Below are 22,020 nucleotides of genomic sequence, written 5' to 3' on the forward strand. Positions count from 1 at the left end.
AAAGCAAATATGAATGGCTCAGGCTTGTGCATGCTCCAGGAAGAGCATGTTTACTTTTTATGGGATAGGATGGTGCCTGACACAAGACAACAAGGTTTCAAGAGCTCATAATCATGGCAGTGACAGAGGAATGATTACGAGCCAGACAAAGATGAAGCAGGACACAGACACAGACATGCATGCAATTTGGGTTAAAGCAAAACACAAAAGAAATGCTTTTAACTTTCTATAATTTCCTACTCTGGTTTTCTCTCCTCGGGATATAGATTCTCTTATCCTTTTCTGGTACTATATTCCTGGGCTCACTGCCTTTGATTATACTGCTATATTGTACAGGAACCCAATCTGTGATGGGCTGTGAGGTGCTGCATACACAACCGAGAGAACGATGTTTTATGTCCCCAAAACTTTTACAGTATGAAGCAGTCTAGGCAACACAGATACTTCATATGTGATTAGGTCACAGTCCTAACTGTTTACTTTCTTGACACAGAAATACATTCATCCAAAAAGAAGTAAGCATGGTTGCCTTGTCTGACTGATCACAACTAACCTTTTCACCCTATCTATCTATCTATCTATCTATCTATCTATCTATCTATCTATCTATCTATCATCTATCATGTTTCAAATATGGGTAATAATTATGTGAGTGCTTTCTGATAAAATACATATATTCTTCAGCTCCACGTACTTCTAATGTTTAACACTGTACTGCCTAAAAACAAGAGGTTTATGCATGAGAAACACACAAGCAGTCAGACTCTATTTTTGATCCCCAGAATATAAAATAGTTATTTCCTCCGTAGTCTGTTATGAAAAAAAAAGCTGTTTTATCATCATTTTCCTTGTAGATTGTTCTGAAGAAGGTAGAAAAAATTCAACGTGTCAGCCAAAGAAAAAAATTCCCCAGAAATGGGCTGAACTTCAAAAAGCTACTGTTCCATTCCCTCACTATCACTGATTTCTGCTGCAGTAGCAAAGTGCTTTCTCTAAAGCAGAGAGGAACCTTGGAGGACTGAAAGTCAAGTCCTTCAAAACTGTGATAAATCCTACATTGTTCAGAACAGAACACACATCCAGTGTGGCCTTGGGATCACTTTCAATTGTATATGTGTTGAGGAACTGCTTTGTTCTGTGGATGTTCTGTAATTGATTGCAACCCTCCAAAATTTCACCTATTATTCTGAGTGACCCTGTGCTTTTTGGAACATAAAACTCCAAGTTCTGGCCTCAACCCACATTGCCCCTGGACTGCAGCTTGAGCTCAATGCCATTGGGACACTCTGAAGCCGTAAAAGAGGAAGTAGAGTAGTGATGGAAGAACACAAAGCACAGATCTTTAAATCCGTGGAGATAAGGCTCAGATATTTTCTTCCTTTTGATCAATGTTTATATTTTGCTGCAATTTAATTTAAGATAGTCATTCTTCACATTCTTCAATGTAACTTAGCTACTTCCTATCATGGATATCTCACCCTGGATATTACATGCTTTCAGAGAAAAGGAAAGTGAAGAAGTGTTGTATACATGAGCCACTGGTGAAAATCCTGCTGAGCAAATCCTATTATGTGAAATGCATCTGCTGTGGACACTTGTATTTTGCAGAAGAGGAAGCCAACTTATTCAAATACACTACTTTATGACAGATAATCCTCATCTGAATGGGTCCAAATGTTTTTAGAGTGCAACAGAAAGACTTCCACCTACTACTAGGTTCACAATAATTCTAATCTCCTTTACTTTTTTATTATATTGCTGTGGGGATATTTCTTGACATGAAGAAAACCAAATAAATCTCAGATAATTTTTTCTCACATGTAACCACTTGAGAAAAGCATCTTAAACCTGCAGTATTCCATACTGGGTCAATACCTTGCAAAACAAAAGCCTCCTTTTGCTAAAACTGATTAATTACAGAGAAAATATTCCAAACTTCTTTGAGGTTTAATATTAGGCCAAGTCTATCTCTATTTTGTCTAAAAAGATTCAAACAATTCTCTATAATGCAAGAGGAGTTAAAAAGGTGAGGGCCAAGACCCAAGTCAAGTAAAAAGATCTATTGTTGATAAAAAAGGGAAGCAGGTAAAATACTGACACTGGATATGTAACACATGTGCATCGCTTTTCTGATCCATTTCTATATTAGGGACTTTTTATCCTTCACTACCAATGTGCACCAGTCTTGAGTATTATCTCTGCTAAAATATACAAGAAACTTCCAACTATGGAAAAACAGCTTTCACTGGCAAAGACTTGTTTTGATGGTTTAAACCACTGGAGCAAATGAAGTAACCTGTTCAAAGAACAGGTTTGATACTACTGGGTTTTCCATAAGGATTTTTGCTGGTGTAGTTAAGTTTATTAAGGGAAGGATACTTCAGCATTTCTAACCATAAAAGTTACGGCAGAAAAGAAAGAAAACACAAGTCAAACCTAAAATAGGTAGAAAGTAAGAGAATGTAAGGTCAGTTTGTACCTATGGTTTGAAATGTAGAAATTACAGTGCTGATTCCTGCTTGAAGAAATCACTGAAAGTACTGGGTCATGATCTTAGCTGTGGCTGACTCTCCCCAGCCAGGGCTACTTCTGGCTTTTTTTTTATAGACTATGAACAAATCAAGAGACAACATAAGCACCCACATTCAATCTTACTGCCTGTATTTTGAATGGGATTTTCAGGTTTACAATTAATATGTGCCTTTCTGCTTCCTACAGCCAGTGGGCTTTCCAGATATGGTGACTGTACAGAAACAGATAAAACCTGACTGAAGGCGCTTCTGGCAAAATTAAGAAACATCGAGTGTGTCATTTGTTTTCTACTGGCATCTCTTAGAGTTACAGGGAAGGTTACATAATAAGCTAGCCAATGTTTGTAATAACCTTGTACCAGGAATCAAACATCAACAGCACATAGCAGCAGTGATGAAACCTTCATGGTGGAAGCACAGACCTGAGGCCGTAGAGCACCGTTCCGTCCGGGTGGAGGCGAATCATTCGATTCTTCACAGTAACGCCGTGCACAAAGGATTTCTTGTCGTTCAAGAAGTAAGTGTCAGGCACCCAAAGCTGATCTGCCACTCGGTTGTCAAGCGTGAGGTTGAGAGGTATGCCAGCATAAGCCAGCCTCTTATCTCTCCAGTACTGTTGAAAATACATAGTCAAAGTGTAATCCTGGTGAGGAAAAAAAAAGAGAAGTACAACAGTCAACCACACTTTGTGTAACTAGGAGAATAATTTCCCTTTTGATAGCTTATTCTCCTGTTTATTAAACTTAAATTTGATATTTTTAAATGTTTAATAAAAATTAAATATTTGTATCACTCAATATTCATATCATCCAAGTATCACTCTAGACTAAGGGGGCTTTTCAACTCCTATGAAATTCAGTAGGTATCAGTATCATTTGTCATGCTCCTGCATTTCTTTCATGTAGTTCCACTGACAACTGCCCAAAATTATCATATTTGTGGAATGATAAATGACACAATAGGTAAATACTGCCATCTTCCCCATTTTTAAAAATGACAGATAAATGGAAAAACATTTAAAGTATTTTGAAGCAGTATGAAAATTTCTGCCTGAAAAATAAGCTGGAGGTATGTTGATTATACATGTACATTTGTGTGAGGCTGCATTTTGCAGTAACACAAATATTTTCTCATCAACAAACTACACTGATACTTTGAATAACAGTAAATTGTATTAAAGTCCCACAAATATCAATGTTTGGTTTTCATAATTTTGTCAGTTTTAAGGTTTATGGTGTCTACTACAAGTTGTGATCATTAATGTAAAAGCCTAAACATGGATAGAGAAGCTTAAGACAACAATTCAAAAATTCTTTATTTCATTTCAGAATTTGCTAACCTGACTTCTTCGTATTATAATAATGCTATATTGAAATGCTTTGAAAAGCTTAGACGGTAGGCCCCATTCATTAGCTTCATGGTATTATAAAACATTAAAAAAATGCCTGTGAACATTTTAAAGTTATGTACCAGCAAAACTGAAAAAATAAATCACACGAAATAAATGAGATCATAAGTACAGGCCATTAAAACTCTGATTTTCAAATTACAGAAGTGCTCTAAACAATAAAACACTTCATGAGATTCTTCACAAAATACTGAGAAATTTATGTGATCTCTAAACTCATTTAAATATTTAGCAGCAGGTGTGCAAGCCACAGGATACCTGCATTTGCATCTAGTTCTACAAGCTGGTGATGCAAAACCCCTTAGGCTTGCCGCTTGTTTGGGAAAAGGATGCTCAAGATTTCCAAGCATGGCTGTTGGGAATGGTCCATTCTTGTAATGGGTTTCATGTGGACACAATCCAATTCCAGGCACTGCTCCTGCCCTGCTACCCTCAAGCCCTCTGGTCTTTCCTTGAAATCATATGAAACTTGAGCCTGCCTTTCACACTCAGAGACTTTGCATTTTTGATTCAGTGATTCATTCTCTTTAATGAGGGAGCTGCTATGCTTTAAAGAAATCAAATTTAATTGCTTAGAAAAATAAATCATTATAGATATCAAGGAAAAACTATGGTCGGGCCATTACCCTCAGGGCAAAAGCCCAGCAGGGAATGCCAGCCGGCCAGGATAGCTCAGCGGGCGGCTCAGGCAACCTAGGCAAGCTATAGTGATTTGCAGCTCTTAGTGATAGTCAGCTCTTAGTGATTTCAGCTCTTTTAGCTTGCTAGGTGCCGCAGCAGACGCAGGGGAGAGAGATATGAGAAGCGCTGTATGGGTTCCGCAGGATTCTTTTATTCGGGTCTCCGCGAAGGGTCCAGTGACAGCTCTTCCACCGAACCGGGCAGAATTAGGGGTTTTTATACCCTACAGGTGTTTTGAAAACTGTCCAATAGTAAGGGTCAGCGGAAAGTGACCTATGGATTTACAGGGAGATAAGCAGGGTCTGAAAGACGGAAGAGAGGGGCTTCTAAAGCCTTAGTCATGCTGACTCGGAATTTCCTAGCTCTCAGGCCTCTGATCGCCAAGGAGGCCGTGCAGGCCTTGTGCCTGCTACAACTCCACTTTCTGTATTTAGAAAAAAGGCGTTCCCTATGGTTCTTTTAAAACAATGGACAAGGCATGAGAACATAACTAGCACAATGACAATTACAAGAAAAATCCACAAGATTCCCTTAACCAAAGATGCAACCCATCCCGTTAATCCCCATTGACCGAAGAGGTCATTGACCCAGTCTGGGGTCTTCTCTACTTTTAAGTCCTTCACAAGTCCCTTCAGTTTCTGGATGTTGGCGTGGATGGATTCCGAGCGTGAAGAGAGATTGAAGCAGCACATCCCTTCGAAGTCTTCGCAGCCATGTCCGTGGGCAAGCAGCAGGAAGTCAATCGCTGCTCGATTTTGGAGTGAGGCATGTCTTGTGGTTTCTTCTTCTTTAAGAGATCGCTCAGGGCAGCAGAGGTAGCATTAGCTTGTTTACTGAGCCAGCACCCAAGGTGATTTATTTCACCCAGGGCCTTAGCCGCAGCTACGCATGGCAGGAATATAGAGACCGCTATCTTTTTAGGTTTGTTCCAATTGTATAATTTGGGATCACAATTTTCATCAAATTCTCTGTAGGACCTTTGTGGCGTTTTAACTCGCTCTCTTTTTTCCAATTGTGTAACAAGGTGATATTTGGAGTAAGGGTAGAAAGCTTTCTAGGGTACAGGGACCTCCCTGGAGTCGTGAGGGGATCCCAGCCCATACTCTGTCACCACAGATGAGAAACGTTCCCTTGGGTAGTACTTTGGGATGGAGAGAGGACACAGAGATCACACGAGCAGTGTAATTACACCAATCGTGAGGGTTGTAGGCTTTGTTAATTGGCGATATGTCTTTTCGGTATGTGTTTTTGTTCAGGTCAATTTCAGGCCAATTATTCTTTGGACATCTAAAGTAAAATTTGACACAGAATGTGGCCTTAGAGGACCCCAACAGATCCAATTCTTGAGGTTCCTCAAGAGCATTGGGCAGTATTTTTGTCCACTCGTCCCAAGTTTCTACCTGGTGGGGTCGCTTACCTGTGGTGCGGAGAAGCTCTGAATTATAGGCGGGCCAGTCATCAGCTACGAAAGGAATTCCTACTAGACATGTGGAAAGTGGGTTATCAACGCTTCCCATGGATAAGCACATGTTATCCTGTTTTAATGTCCTTGCTAAGGTTACCCAGACATTATGGCTCGGCTGTGGGCCAACCCAACCGATGGCACACGGTACGGTGAGGAGCATCCAGGCAGCAGTGAGGACAGCGCCAACAGAGATATTTTTCATCTTTGGGCAGGAATGGGGCTTCTGATAGGGAATATAAGCAAAATTTGTTATTTTTATGGTAGGAGGGGAGGGTTAGGATTCCTTTCTTGTTCTTTTCCTCTGTTCCTTCCACCCCCCCGTTTATTTTTAGTTTTTTATTGGTTTTTTTTGTTTTTTCTATATGCAAAGAGTGGGGGAGTGGGTAAAAAGTTAGAGGCTTTTGGTAAGGGTTGATAAAGGGGATAATAGGGTTTTTAGGGTAAAAGGGTAATAACATCTAATTCAGAGAACAGTTTTGTTTTCAGGCTGTGTCTGGCCTGGGGCTTGATGCCGCAGAATGTTGTTCAGCTTTCCGTTTTGTCTGCTGTCGTGTGATGGGACGGTCGTCTCCTCCACCTGTGGATGTTTGGTGACGTCTTCGTCTCCAGGCTGAGCTGGTCTGGTTTTGAGGAGGTCTTGTGTTTGACTCAGGAGGATTCTTGTCACTGCTTGTGGAAGTGGTATTTGCAGTGCCTAGGTATGGTTTTATGTTTTTCCCTGGGTACCATCTTGGACCAGATGGTAGTAGAACACACGCATATCCTCTTCCCCAGGTAATGAGTTCGAAATGTCCAGAGACTTTATGTGTTTCTGGGTCCTTCACCAGCACAGGTGGTTTCTCCGTGAGCTTTGCTTGGGTGGTATTTGCAAAGTGGCAAAGTATTGGTGGACCAGGCTCTGAGGTTGTACAGTTCAGGAAGCTGATGACATAGAGAGCCTTGCAAAGTCTTTCAACTGGAGAAATTATTTTTGTTCCTCTCTGTTGCTGATTGAGGACTCTTTTGAGAGTTTCATGTGTCCTTTCCATGATGGATTGTCCTGTGGGGTTTGCAGGTATACCTGTCTTGTGTTGTATTCCCCACTCACTGAAGAACTCTTTTAACTTACGAGAGGTATAGGCAGGTCCATTGTCTGTTTTGATCTCCTTTGGTACTCCCAGGGTAGCAAAGGCGAGGAGAAAATGTTTTATGGTGTGCTGTGCAGTTTCTCCTGTATGTGTTGATGCAAATACTGCTCCTGAGAACGTATCGACCGATACATGCACGTACTTTGACCTTCCAAAAGGTGCAAAGTGGGTTACATCTGTCTGCCACAGCTGGCAGCTGTTTAAACCTTGGGGATTGACTCCCGTCCCCACAGATGGTATCTGGTAGTTTTGACAGTTCGGGCATATGGCAACAATAGCTTTTGCCTGATCTTTTGAAAGCTTGAACATTCTGATAAGGGCAGGCACATTTTGATGAAAAAATGAGTGTGACAACTTTGCCTGGGCAAAGATGTTAGGGACATTAGCAGTCTCTATTGCCATGGCTAAGGTGTCTGCTTTCCTGTTCCCTTCTGTAACGAGACCTGGGAGGTCAGTGTGTGACCTCACACGCATTATATAGTAAGGTTGTTTTCTGTGGGAAATTAAGCGTGTTAATGTGGAAATCAATTGGTATAACTTTGGATTGGAAACCTCTTTGAGAAGAGCATGTTCTGCTCTCATAGCTATGCCAGCAACATAAGCTGAATCTGTGACTAGATTAAAAGGTTCGTCTTTGAATTTCTCAAAGGCTCTGACAACAGCTGCTAACTCCGCAATCTGTGGAGATCCCTCCACTATTTTTATGTCATATTCCCAATTTTGGGTCTTAGGGTCTCTCCATGTCATTACCAACTTGCGGGATGACCCTGAGCCATCTGTAAAGATGGTTAGAGCTTTGAGTGGTGTCCTACTTTGGACTAATTTTAAGGTCAGATGAAATGTTACATCATGATTAAAAAGCTTATGTTTTGGGATATGTACTGAAATTTGGCCTGTATAGCTATCTAAGGCGTACTGGAGACTTTCATTGGTCTGGAGCAAATGTTCCAGGTCCCCAGTGGTCATTGGCAAATATATGCATGTGAACTCACACCCTGCAAGGGCGCGGAGGCGAGTTCTAGCCTTTTTTATTAAATGTGCCATTATTTCTTGGAAGGTGGTAATTGTCTTTGTCGGTTGGTTATTTGTAAAGATCCATTCCAGGATTAGTAAAGGGTCTCGAAGTTGAGTGTCCCATTGGAAAATCAGTCCATAGAACCTAGGTGCTTTTCCCAGAATGACAAACTGGAAAGGCAGGCTGGGCTCGAAGCGATGGGCTTTGCGTGAAGACAGGGCTTCTTGGACCTTGGTGATGGCATCTCGGGCCTCTGGTGTTGGAGTGCATGGAGAGTCCAGATCCTCCTTGCCCCGAAGAAGGTTGAACAGTGGAGCGAGGTCCTCTGTTTTAATTCCTAGCAGTGGACGTACCCAGTTGATGGATCCGCACAGACTGTGTAAGTCTCTCAGGGTTTTTGGGTCATCTCAGATGGTGAGCTGCTGGGGTACGATGGTCCTTTCCCGGATCTGGAGTCCAAGGTAAGTCCATGGATTGGTGTACTGTATTTTGTCCTCGTGGATCTCAAATCCTGCCTTTTCTATGGTTTCAATAGTCCTTTTAACCGCTTTGTCCAAGTACGTTTTTTCTGGTGCACAGACCAGGATATCGTCCATATAGTGATGGATGATTGTATCTGGGAATAGGTTCCGAACAGGAGACAGGATGTGAGCAACATACCACTGGCATAGAGTGGGGCTGCATTTAAATCCCTGAGGAAGATAAAGCCAATGATATCTTTTGAGTGGAGCCTCTCTGTTAAGAGATGGAATGGAGAAGGCAAACCGTAGGGCATCCTGGGAATGCAGCAGGATGCTGAAGAAACAGTCTTTAATATCAATGATAGCAAGTGTCCAGTCTCTAGACAGCATCAATGGTGAGGGCAGGCCAGGCTGGAGGGGACCCATGTCCTTGATGACCTCGTTGATTCTGCGAAGATCGTGGAGGAGCCTCCACCTGTCTGTTCCAGGCTTTTGCAGTACAAAGACTGGAGAATTCCAAGGGCTGGTAGTCTCTACGATATGGCTTTTGGTGAGCTGTTCATCCACAAGGGCATGTAGTGTGCGCAGTTTGACTTTAGAGAGGGGCCATTGCTCGATCCAGAACAGGTTATGGCATTTCCAGGTGAGACGAGGAGTGTCTGGCAGTGCACGCTCCTCAGTGGCCCCAATTAGAAATCCGGACTGGGAATACGTAGGGAGGCTCCCCACTGACATAAAATGTCCTGTCCATACAAGGTGATGGGGGCCCTTACCATAAATGGGCGGATGGTTGCCAACTTGCCTTCAGGCCCTTCGACGAGGATGTTGTTCTTGCTCCGCATGGAAACTGTAGCTCCACCGATCCCTGTAATCATGCCTGCCACAGGTTGTAAATCCCAGTGTGCTGGCCATTCTGAGCGGGCGATGATGGTCACATCTGCACCGGTGTCCAGCATCCCTGGTAGGTGGATCTTCTCCCCTCTGCAGGTAAGACCGCACTCGATGACAGGCTTACTTGGTCCCACAACTTGTGTCCACATTGCTGTGGGGTTGAGAGGAAGCTGTTCCCTGTGATTCTTAGGGAGTAGAAAGGCCTGTGCGAATGGGGTACCCTTTGGAAGAAAATAAGGTAAGTCTGTGCAGTACACCTGGACAAAGATTTCTTGTCCCAGGTGCACTGTTTGTACTTCTGGAACAACAAATATTTCAAATATTTCCTTTGGGCTATGGAGAGTATCACCTATAATTAGGATGTTAGAAGGACCACCTTTTGGCCCATGTTTGCCTGTGGGAACACAATAAACATTGTCATTTTTAAAGTCAATGGACAGTGCAGTTACCAGTTGGCGGCGGGTTCCCCTCGGTATCGCTCCGTGTGTTGGGTCCTCCTCATGTGGTCTGGAATCTCCTGGGATGGTGCGTGACTGGGTCTGGATGGCCTTTGATTTGGTGTCCTTGCGTGGGGCCCCACCACGCTCCGCTGGAAGTTTCCCAGACGCGGCTGATAGTACTGCTGATTCTGGGGCCTTTGGTGGAAATTGCGAGGGTACCTGGGAGGTGACCTCTCTGGACAGTCCTTTATAAAATGTCCAAAATCTCCGCAGTGGTAGCAGTGGACCTGGTCTTTAGAAGCTAGTACTGCATATGCACTAGAAACTCCTTCTGCAACACCCTTAGTTACTGCTTGTGCCGCTGTATCTTCAGTGGACAGGTGGCGTGTGCAGCTTTCCAGCATTTGCTCTATGGTAGGTTCTGTGTCTAAGGGTAAGGCACTCAGAATTGCTTTACATTTTTCATTTGAATTACTCATGGCAAGCTTACACAACAGTTCTTTTCTTGCCTCTGTGCTCTCTATCTGTTTTTCCAGAGCATCCTTAATTCTATCCACAAATTTGATAAAGATTTAATCTATTCCTTGTTTAATAGTAGAAAAGTATTGGGTAGAGGTGGAGTCATCAGGGGTAAGGAGTAAGGAGGTTTTTGCTGCTATAGCCACGTCTTGTAGTGTTGCCTTAGGTAAAGTATCAGCTTGGTCAGAGGGTTTCTGCAAATCCCCTTCACCAGCCAGCTGTTCGAGTGTAAAGTTTGATTTATCAGCATCTGCAGCATAGTTATCTGATAATGTTTTTAATTGCTTTTTCCAATGCCTTTCCCAAAGCATGTACTCGGCGGGAGAAAGGAGGCACTGGGCAATATTTTTAATATCGTGGGGTACCAAAACATGTGCTGAGAACGTAGCCTCTAGGAAATTTCTAAAAATATGTGAACTTCTACCATGTTCTTTGGCAGTATTTCTTAATTGCACGAGTTCTTTATTTGTAATAGGTTCCCATGTCTTTCTAGTAGTAGCACCTCCTCTTTTTCCCTTTTTATAATCTACTGGAAAGGCAGTAATTCTCTGAGCTAATTGCCAGTCCCCTGCCTGTGTGGCTTCCATTTTTACTTTTGCCCATGGATCAATATACTCTATTTCCAAATCAGAATCGCTGTCACTGCTGTCATCAGATGACGAGAAGTGAGAGCTAGCAGGCCTTGCCTTATGTTTCTTATGGCAGGCTGGAGCAACATTTGGCAGAGGGGCATGTGGCTGGTCAGAGTGTAAGGCAGCACATGGCAGAACGTGGCTACAGGGAGGCAGCAGGGCTGGAGTGGCCCTACAATGTGTGATACAGCAGGCACAGGACTGGGGGGCGTGGGGAGGGGGGGTAGAACTGAGGGAAGTCTGGGAGGTCCCGACCGGGGGTCCCTGAGGGTGGGTGTGTGGCTGCAGAGCCTGGGTGTGGGGGCAGGGGATGTGCGGGAGGGAGGAGGCGGCGGGGTTGGAGGAGGGTGCCGCGGGTACGCAGGCGGGCTGATCCCCTGCCGCAGCAGGGATGATGCAGGGGGCAGGGGAAGACGCAAAGGTGGCGGGAAGGGCGAGGGCGGGAGGGGCGGGAGAGGGAGTGGGGGGGGCCCCGGCAGGGAGTGGGGTTTGGGTCAGACCCGGTGGAAACTGGCGCAGATGCTCTCGGAGATAACACAGAGCAAGGAGGCGCGCAGGGTGTAGCTCTCGAGGGGGAGGCGGGGGGGACGAGGGGTTGGGCAGGGGCCGTGGGCGCGGCGGGGTCGGGGGGGTGTGGCGCAAGGGTAGTGGTGGATGGCAGGACGCTAGCACCCAGAGGGGTACTGGAATCCAGGGTGGAGGGGGTGTTATCAGTGCGATTAGCATTTGAAATAACGGCTTCTGTTGAGTCAGATAAGAGTTTCGTGCTTTGTTCAACAGGAGTTTGCCCTGAAGTTACTATTTTTTTGTTAGTTTTTTCTACAGCTTTAGTTATAGCGTGAAATATACGTAAAAACCGGGTTACAGAAAAGCCTTGGTTAGTTTGAAACTTATATATCGTGGTCCCAATTGTATCCCAAAAGGAGTCTAAGGTAATAGTCTGTGTATTAGTATCTGGAAAGTGGCAGAGAATCCACTTTATAAATTATTTCAGGTTAGTTTTTGAAAGGTTACTTTTAGAAAAAGAAAAGTTGTTAGAAGATAGGATTTCTAGGATTAGTAAATATAAATCTCTCTCGTTCTGGGATCGTTTCAATGTACTAAGCTTTGATCCCATGTTCCTGTTCCCCGCCAGCAGAAAAAAGAGAAAAAAAAAGAAAAAAAAAAAACAAGGGCCCAAGGAAAAAAGTATTTTGCGTGCAAGAAAGGCTGTTTTAAATTTACACTTCTTCAGCCAGTTGTGGGTCAAAGTTCTGCTGGGGGTCGTCTGCTTGTCAATCTCCACGAACACTTGCGTGCTCAGGTGTCGGTGTTGCGGGTCGGCTGACCTCCTTTCCAGAAGAGTCCTTCTAAAATGGAGAGCTTCTTCCAGGATTTCTGACGAGCGGAGGCAGTAACAATTTCAAGAAGAAATGCTGCTCCTCTGAGATGCCAGGTCCAGCAGTCAGTTCCGCGGCCAGAATATCACGGCAGTTCAGGTGTCGGTCCAGAGGCCCCCAGCTGTTCGGTGTGCCAACTATGGTCGGGCCATTACCCTCAGGGCAAGAGCCCAGCAGGGAATGCCAGCCGGCCAGGATAGCTCAGCGGGCGACTCAGGCAACCTAGGCAAGCTATAGTGATTTGCAGCTCTTAGTGATAGTCAGCTCTTAGTGATTTCAGCTCTTTTAGCTTGCTAGGTGCCACAGCAGACGCAGGGGAGAGAGATATGAGAAGCGCTGTATGGGTTCCGCAGGATTCTTTTATTCAGGTCTCCGCGAAGGGTCCAGTGACAGCTCTTCCGCCGAACCGGGCAGAATTAGGGGTTTTTATATCCTACAGGGGTTTTGAAAACTGTCCAATAGTAAGGGTCAGGGGAAAGTGACCTATGGATTTACACGGAGATAAGCGGGGTCCAAAAGGCGGAAGAGAGGGGCTTCTAAAGCTCTAGTCATGCTGACTCGGAATTTCCTAGATCTTAGGCCTCTGACCGCCAAGGAGGCCGTGCAGGCCTTGTGCCTGCTACAGAAAGTTGTTCCCATTTTAAGAAACTAATAGGAGACTTTTGAAAACAAAAAGGCCCAGTGATGGGAGAAAGGAGCCCATGTGGAACTGCCTGGAAGGAATCTCATTCCTCAAACCTCAAATCTGACATGACTGCTCAAGAGAATGAGCTCTAACCTTTTTGTCAGCAGCTTTCTTCAGCAGGACTGATGGTCCCTGCTCAGCTCATGAGACACTGGGCACACCTGCCTCGCTCCCATTACCATGTCACAAAGGCCACCTTTCTCCTCACATTCCCTGCAATCAATTTTCTAGCACTGATGCATTAGAACAAATGTCCTCTACCAGCTCTGTTTTGCTGTGTTTAATTAAAGCTTGTTTCTATTAACATTCAAAACTTGCTGGATTGTATAATGGTTTGCACAGCAATGTCAAGAAATTTGGGATTATAAAAGTTGTGGACAAAAGAACAGTACACCAAAAGCTCACTACGTGTAATTGCGCAGTATATGCACAAAATAATACTAAGAAATGAAATAAAGAAAAGGGGTGGCACTGCACAGCATTGAAAGAATGAGCTGGACAGCACCAAAATATAAGTGAAGCAGTAAATCTGAAAAAAAACCTAAAAACTTTAAAGGCTAGCTTTCTTTTTCCTTTGGTTTGAAATAAAATATATGCTAACATCTAATGAAAGGAGTATTTAATTAACTAAATAAAACATACATAACAATACAAGCACTAATAATCTGGCATTTTATTTTACAATAGCATTTACTATGTCAGGGAACAACTTTACAAATTATGCACAGAAACAAAACAACCATCAAACATCCAAAACTTACTGTGGCTTGAAAGAAAAAAGAACTTCCAAAACACAATTTCTAAGGTACAAATTTCACTAGTGCTTTCTCTATTAACCCTGTTTACTTATTATGTCATCTTAATCGTGAATTTTAAAAAACCCTCAAAATTATGTCTATTAATGTTTATGATCATATTTGCATTTTGTACGTTTGGGCTCTGCCAGCCTGCTGCTCTGAAGATTATGACAGAATTAATATGAACCATGCTTGGCCACCATCACACTTTTCCAGTTCCCTCAAAAAAAGGGAGCAACAAGCTTATATAAGAACTGCACTGAAAATGCTTGGCTGTACAAGGAGTGATAAATGAGCAGGAAAGATGAGTTCCTTAGGGTGGCTCCAAGAAGTTGCTCACGACCTGCAGAAAATATACTTTTTAAAACCCATATGGATCAGTTCTCATTCTTTGATTAACTAATTTTCAAGACTTTGTGTGTATAAAGGAAGTTTTTCCCTAGTCTAGACCCTGGAGGAAAATGCAAAAATGGTTTGAGTGTAGACTGGAAAATATGAACTAGATATTTCAGGTAAATGAGAAAATAAATTTTGCCACTCAGTAAGCAGTCTACAAAGTTTATTAAGGGCCACCTCCCTCCAGGGAGCTTCTGATGACTAGTTCTGATATGGAGGTCAAGAGGGTAGAAGTCTAAAGCCAGAAGAGATTCATACCACTACAGCTACTGCATTAGGGTGCTATCGTGTGTCAAAGCTGACACAGAGCTGCCAGCTTTAGGAAATTCTAGATACTGCAAAGAGCAATGGACAATTTTCTCAGCAGCAAAGACCTCCATAAAACATATTTTATTCCCCCAAACAATACAATGCAGCATTCAACATTTACCTCTCCAGATCCTCACAGTAATAACATGCTTCAGGTCAAGCACAGTAACAAAATCACTCAAAGCTCTGACAGCCAACAAACACAGTGCTTCTCAAGTACAGGTGAAATGTCCTCAGAACGGGAAAAGCTCAACTGCGCAGGCAACATGATCTTTCTTTTGTGCATTTAAAGACCCAGAAACATCCTACAAGGACAAGAGACATGCTAGGCATCGTTGAATTTCTAGCATGGCAACAATGCCAGTAATAAAAGGAAAGGAACTCAAGAAGTTGTGATGGCTGTTCTTTCAATATAGTTTTCCCTGGCCAAAGGGATTGGAAAACAGAATTAAAAACCTCAAGTAGTAGATAATACTTTGGATATTATCAAGATAAGAGATTTAGATACAACAATAAGGAGGCTGATATCACAACTCAAATGGTGTATAATATATCTGTAGTTTTTGTGTGTACTGCTTATGATTTTAATATATCTTAAGCAAGAATTATAGACTAATAAATATTGTATGTGCTAACCATGTACAAAGAAATTTTAAGCCTTTCCTACATTATATTTTTTCTCTTGCACTGAGCATACCATGCAGGAAACACAACTAACCCACTCCTAAAAAGCCACTTCAGACAGATAATGTACAGTACATAATGCACTGACTAGAAGACCAATTAACGAAAAATACTAATAAGCTGTAATAGCAAAGGAAACAAATTACTTGTTTTCTATTACAGGACTTGTTATCTCTAGCTTTCCTCTTCTTCACTCAATAACAGTGAAAGAAAAATTTGAAAAGATAGTTTGCTCATCAAAATAAAATTAACATAATTGTAGCAGCAATAATGCTCTAAATTTGACTATAACTGTTTGCTGTCTTACTATATCATGAATCACTGATGTTACAAGTTTTCTATTAGCTGTAAAAATGTTCCTTCAAAATGATTGCTACATAAACACTGCAATTAATGATTAAGATAGGATACTGTTAATATGGCAAATAAGCAAAAGAAATTCTTAATGCAAAATGAAAGAATATATTGAAAATTATTGGAAATATTGGGAAAAAATGATGCAAAAAAACCCTGTTTCACTGCTTGGGAAGATAGCCTTGTGTCTATCTGAAATGCAGTTTCCTGATTTAAATTTGCATTCGGATGTAAATTCACATCCTTGTTTTCTTGACCAAAAGACAAATGTGATTATTACCATCAGTTTCTGTATTATTTAATTTTGATGAGTTAATAAAGTAAGTACTCATTCAGTGGATAAAAAGATTTATTGAAAATCCATGCCTTAGTCTCTTTAATAACTTCAAAGTCTCTTCCCTCACCTTCTACACAATTTCAAAAATTAGACATGGCTCCTGTAGTATAAAGAGCTATTTCTGCACCATTGATGATTCAATTATATTCTTCCCAATAAGCCCAAAGTGAGTTGCAAAGCCAAAGTCATGAAACCTATGATTTGACAACATATCTGTAAATCTGCCTATTACCCTAGCATACGCAGAAGAGACCTGACAAATAGATTAATGAACACATTAATTCACATAGCTAAAATGAGTTTAATAAAGATGTTTTCAGAAAGGTTAACCATAACACATCAGAATTTACCAGCAATGCTAGTCAGTTGTGTGAGATGATCACATAAACATTTTTCTCAGAATTCAAAATTTTCTAATAGCTTCAGCAACTTTCATATTAAAGAAAAAATTATTAAAGATAGAATTTCAAATCATAGAATCATTAATGCTGGATGATTCAATACTTAGGTATTCCAAGATCATTGAGTCCAACTATTATCCACCATGTTCAGCAGCAAACCTTATGCCCACATTCCACATTTACAGGCCTTTTGAACACTTCCAGGAATGGTGATTCTACCACTTCCCTGGGTAGCCTGTTCTAATGCCTGAAACCTGTATTTTCACATTATATTTTACTTGTTGATATTTTGGGTTGTCCAATGTCTAAACAATACAGTTTCTTACTCAATCGCCAGAAAATGGAGAAAGCCACCAAAGCCTGTTTTTCTGTAAAATCTTTTACAAGAGAACTGCCTGATGAGAATGTCTCTGGCAAAAGATGTAGTGCCTGGGCAGCATGAGTGAAGGAGACCTGAGCATGCACAGACACACAAACTCATCCAATCTAATCCACCAAAGCTGCTTCTTCTAATGTTTCTTGGCCTACCTACTGTAACCGTAAAGACTCAACTCACCTGTAAGATCCTGACTTGGGCTTTTCTTTGACACTGTGCAAAACCTCTACAATACTGACAGGTTGCAAACATAGCACATGTTTTCCTGAGCATGTGGGTACAATACTCTTCCATTAAGAAACTGCTAAAGCAGCTCAATCACGCTGATTTCAGTGTGACCCTCCATACATCAATGTTGTCTTGGTATCTTTTGTACAAAGTGACCATTACTGTTTTCCTCTTCTACTGAAACACGAAAGAATGGCATTCTAAACAAGAATTATTTAGCCTCCAAGAACCTACTTGATTCTACAAAACATTTTTTCTAAACAAATGTGTAATTGCATGAGTCTTTCCTGCCCCTCATACCCTCTGGCACAAGAGCTTCCACCTCCACTGATACCCCAGTGCCTTCCCCAAAAAGAGCATCCTTGGGTGCTCCGAGGAGGGTTGCCATACCAACCAGCACTTGGCTTTCTGCAGGCAAAGAGAGCACAGTTGACATAGCAACCAGCCAAAGCAGCTCCTCCGCTGCTTTTTGGGCACAGGTGGTGGTCACTGCAGTGGAATTGAAGCTTCTGAGCAGGAATGAAGGGAGCAACCAGGTGCCCTGAGGGGTACTGCCCCTAGCACATTCCTGCCATGGCCAGTGGAGCTCACTCTTCAAAATCTGAGTATTGGCTCCTTCCTCTCTGCTCCTCTGTCCACCCCAAACTGATGGGGATGCTTTCCTGCTCTTGGGGCGTTCTCTCATCCCAACATCAGGGGACACCAGCTGACAAGAAAGCAATTGCTTGGGGCGAACTTTGGAAGGCAAATATAGAGTAGAAACAAGTTCCTGCAAATATTTAATTTCGGGGACATAAGACAACAGGAAGACAACCTGGGCTATTTAGTCCCTGACAAATGAGGGTGGGGGGAGAATACTCCAATATACCTTTTCTGATTCAGAGTATCACAGGTATTACAACACCACAGGCTTCTCAGTAATCAGGAATTTCTATTCCCAAAGGACTGGCCAAAGGAAAACTAACACACACCTTCACACACCATGGGTATAACAGTCTCTGACCCAGAGCTAGCAAAAAAAAAAAAAAAAGAAAAAAAAAAGAAAAAGAAAAAAAAAAAGTATGGTCCTATACATCCTTGAAGAGCTGTCCAAAGAATTTGTGATAAATTACAATCAAAATCCACTTGCTGATGGACAGATAGAATAAAAATATCAGTATCTGATAGGTCTCTCCTAAGACAGAGGAATAGAAATGCGAGATGTATAGATACTGTTCTTGAAAACTCTCAAAGAGATCAAGCCACAAAAAATACCACCAAATACCCTTTAAAAAAACATACAAAAGAAAAATAATGCTAGGCTAAGTGATTCACTGAACTTGTTTCAAGAAGTACATTTTAATGCCAACAAGACCTCATGAAAACAGGTACATTTAATTGCACTAATTGAAATCCTGCTAACAACATACAGGGAAGAAAAAATCAACTCATATCAGCTGTCAGCTGGTTCCCACGATTGAGGCAGCTGACCTTAGAGAGATGGGAACTGACAGCTAATGGATTGTGCCTCCTACACAGTAACAGGATGTGCCACCAGTGAATTGGAGAAATCAGCTACTGCCCTATAATCTTAAAGCTGTAGGTTTACTTTTTTTTTCAGTTTGGAGGTATGAAAAAAGGTAAAAATTTGGGATATACCAGGAACCCATTTTAGAGAATGCTGGACTTCTCATGCTTCTACTTTATTCTTTCCATAAATACATAATCTTACATCTTTCCTTTGTATTTCTTGAATTATCATTATAAATCTGGAAGGAAGAAAAACCCTCTGAGAAAGCCCTGTAAGTTGATATTGTTTGTCATATTTATTTTTTATTTATTCAGTCCTTCCAACTTTTTAGACTATTGAATGCATGCACTCTTTGTGTCTGCAAGGTGTTCTAGCACAGACCCTAAAGTTGGGCATACACAGATGTGTTTTAAATATTGTGACCATAAATGCATAGCTCCATGCCCCTCCTATTTTCTGTGATTAAACATGAAAAACATTCAAAAAAATTTCAGTATACAGTATTTCACGCTGAAAAGTCTAGAGTTTTTTTTTGTCATCACAGAATTTTAAAAAGACCATTGGAAAGGTACTTGTAGATATTTTCTTAAATCACACCAGAGTCCACAAAAAAAAAAATCAAAAGTATATTTAGGAACAGAGAGCTGATGGATACATGCACTTGGATGAAATTACATATCTGTTCACATCCACACTTTTTGGAAAAAAAAACCAAAAAAAAAGTAGTATTTACTCCACTGTGGAAAGAATTCCTTAAATTTTCTCATCTCTCAGCCTATCCATTTGCTGACTCTGAGAGCCAGCCAATCTCACTGGCACTGGAGCACCAAGGTTGACACCCAAAGTTCTATTTGCTGTCTGTAATTATCTGAAAGAGCAGACATTCTTACAGGAAAACCCATTCAATGCAGACACAGTGAACAAAACACCCTTTGAGAAATAGAGCAAGAACACATTAGCCATCAAATGCTTTAGCTATGCTAAACTTGAAACATAACCTGTGTATTTTCAGTACCAGGCCTGGAGGGCATCCCCACACCCTGCCAGAGCCAAGGGCCCAGCACTCCAGGTCAGCCCCCTGGGTCCATCAGCTCCTTCCACAGCCCTTCCCCAGCCAGCCCTGGGCCCATGACTTGTCCCCAACCCCAGGGAGGTGCCCACACCCCGGCCGGGGCTGTCCTGCTCTGGGCTGGGGATGGGCCCTGGCTGCCCGTTGCCTCTCTGCCTTTCATGAGGATCACCTTCCACTACAGACACCTTGGCCACTGTGGCTCTCTCTGTGTAAGAGGGTGGTTCATTTGTACCAGGCTTTTATCTGCTCATTTCAGAGAAGGGAACAAACTGGAAGAGATTTATGCACAGTGGCTGAAGATTGCAAAGGTGATGCCTGAACTATCCTCTGCTGCCTCCTCCCTTCCCTCCAGATGTGTCACTCACACTGCCTGCCAGCTTCTCTCACATCTTGCTTTTACTCCATCCCTAATGCTAATTCCAACTCTACATCTTACATTTCCGAAATTAGATGCGTGCTAAGTCAAAAGGAAAACATGCATTTTCTCACAACTCATTACAGTGGGTAGAACAAACTCACCCTGTTACATGGCAATGCTCCTGAAACTCAGCAAAGCACAAAATAAATAAATGGATAACCCTCCAAATGCTGCACCCAAGAGAACATATTGCAAGCATACATGATATTTAACATCCACACAAATTTCTTGCTGTACAGAGACCTGTGGAAGAAGTGGAAGAGAGCATGTCCTTCTGACAGTGTCCTTTAAAGATCAGCCTGTGAGTGATTTTATAGAGCAATATCCTGCTCAAGGAGGGTCTCCCCTCTTGCAGTAGGATCTGAACATCCTGCAAAGATCTGCTAATAACTTTTGGAAGGGAATCAAAATGTGCAATTGCAAAAAGAAAAAGGAGGAGAGTTTCAAACTACAATGCTGCCTAACTCCTTATGCCACAAACAGTATGGACTGTAAGACAGATATGTCCAGGGATCTGTGTCTACTTAAGATATTTAGAGCAAAACTGATGCTGTAGCAGATAACTACTTTCCCCTTTGTGTGAACCTCATGCAGTTCAATAAGGCCAAGTGCAAGGTCCTGTACCTGCACCAGGGCAAACCCAAGCACAAATACAGGCTGGATGGAGAAGGAATTGAGAGCAGCCCCAGGGAGGAATGGGGGATGCTAGTGCCTGGGAAGTGGAACATGATCCAGCAATGTGCACTCACTGCAAAATTCCTCATATACACCTGTGCTAGGTGACCACACTGATTTCAAAGGCACACCTTAAATTCAGAAGCACAGGCAGGGAAAAGTTATTTACAGAAACTGAGTTGTCTTTCCCACAGGTACAGCCTATAACCACTGCTCGATTACTTACTCAATTCATCTACTATTATCAAATATCTCAGAAGCAGGAAGTGCATTTATGAGGCAAGAAACCACTTTCCCCACGAGGCCTTTGGGTGGAAAAAAATGTGTCTGTGTAAATCAGGATGAACAAAGTACATTATATACCATTGCTTTCAGATAGAGATTAGTATTCTGCAGAGTCGCTCAGCTAGGATGACCAAGTGACCTCCCAAATATGAAAATTATATCCTTGACCATCTATCTACCTCTGCTCTTGCTCCAGCTGTGTCTTTCCTGCTGGCTTCAGACAATGACATAGGAATGGAGGGTTTACACTCATCAGGAACTGGACAAGCTTTGCACAAACTCTTTACAGAAAAATGGGATTCAAATAAAGCTTCTGTAAGTAAAAACCAGGAAGGTCACTGAAGGAGGAGACTGAATTAAAGACTAGAAGAAACTTAAAAAGGTGCAGAAGAAAATCTGGCTTTGGGATATCATAGAGGGGTGAAATTATAAAAAGCTTTATATCCTTGAGAAGAAATATAGAACAGAAGTTCATAAAACTCAGGTAGGACACAAGCTCATTCTGTGTCCAAAAATACCATTTAAAGATAGCATAGAAAAAATAGCAACCAGATCAAATACATGTATACAACTATTTAAATGCTACAAGTTTTAAATTAGATAAAGAAATGAGGACACTTCATTTTAAGTGACAATATTGACCTAAAAGGAGCATGAAAGACTCGATGGAAGGAAAGGCAGTCAGTGGAAACTACAAACTACACGGGCAAGAAAAAAAGGATGCAGTATATGTTAAAGAATGCTTTGCATCAGATAATTGTTCTGAATGTTGCACATTATGGATTAAGAAACCAGGACTACAGAGAAAGCAGGACTATTAGAAAAAGCTGTCACTCCCTAATCAGGATGACAGTGGTGTGAGTGAGGTACCAAGAGAGATTTAAAAGACAATAAGAAAACAAATTAGTAATCAGAAACTTCAATCACCCCCACAGAGACTGGGT

At 42.0% G+C, this 22,020-nt stretch overlaps 1 protein-coding gene across 2 annotated transcripts in view; it reads right to left on the reverse strand.

Annotated features, from left to right (window-relative positions):
- GABRB3 (gamma-aminobutyric acid type A receptor subunit beta3) overlaps positions 1-22,020 on the reverse strand; it is a 125,483-nt gene that overhangs the window by 34,252 nt on the left and 69,211 nt on the right. For both annotated transcript variants that reach the window (XM_064408151.1, XM_064408153.1), the window contains exon 4: positions 2,954-3,174. In XM_064408151.1, coding sequence (XP_064264221.1) covers positions 2,954-3,174 — 221 coding nt within the window. The remainder of the gene's footprint in view (positions 1-2,953; positions 3,175-22,020) is intronic.

This window comes from Passer domesticus, chromosome 2 (genome assembly GCF_036417665.1).
Source record: "Passer domesticus isolate bPasDom1 chromosome 2, bPasDom1.hap1, whole genome shotgun sequence".
NCBI lineage: Eukaryota > Metazoa > Chordata > Aves > Passeriformes > Passeridae > Passer > Passer domesticus.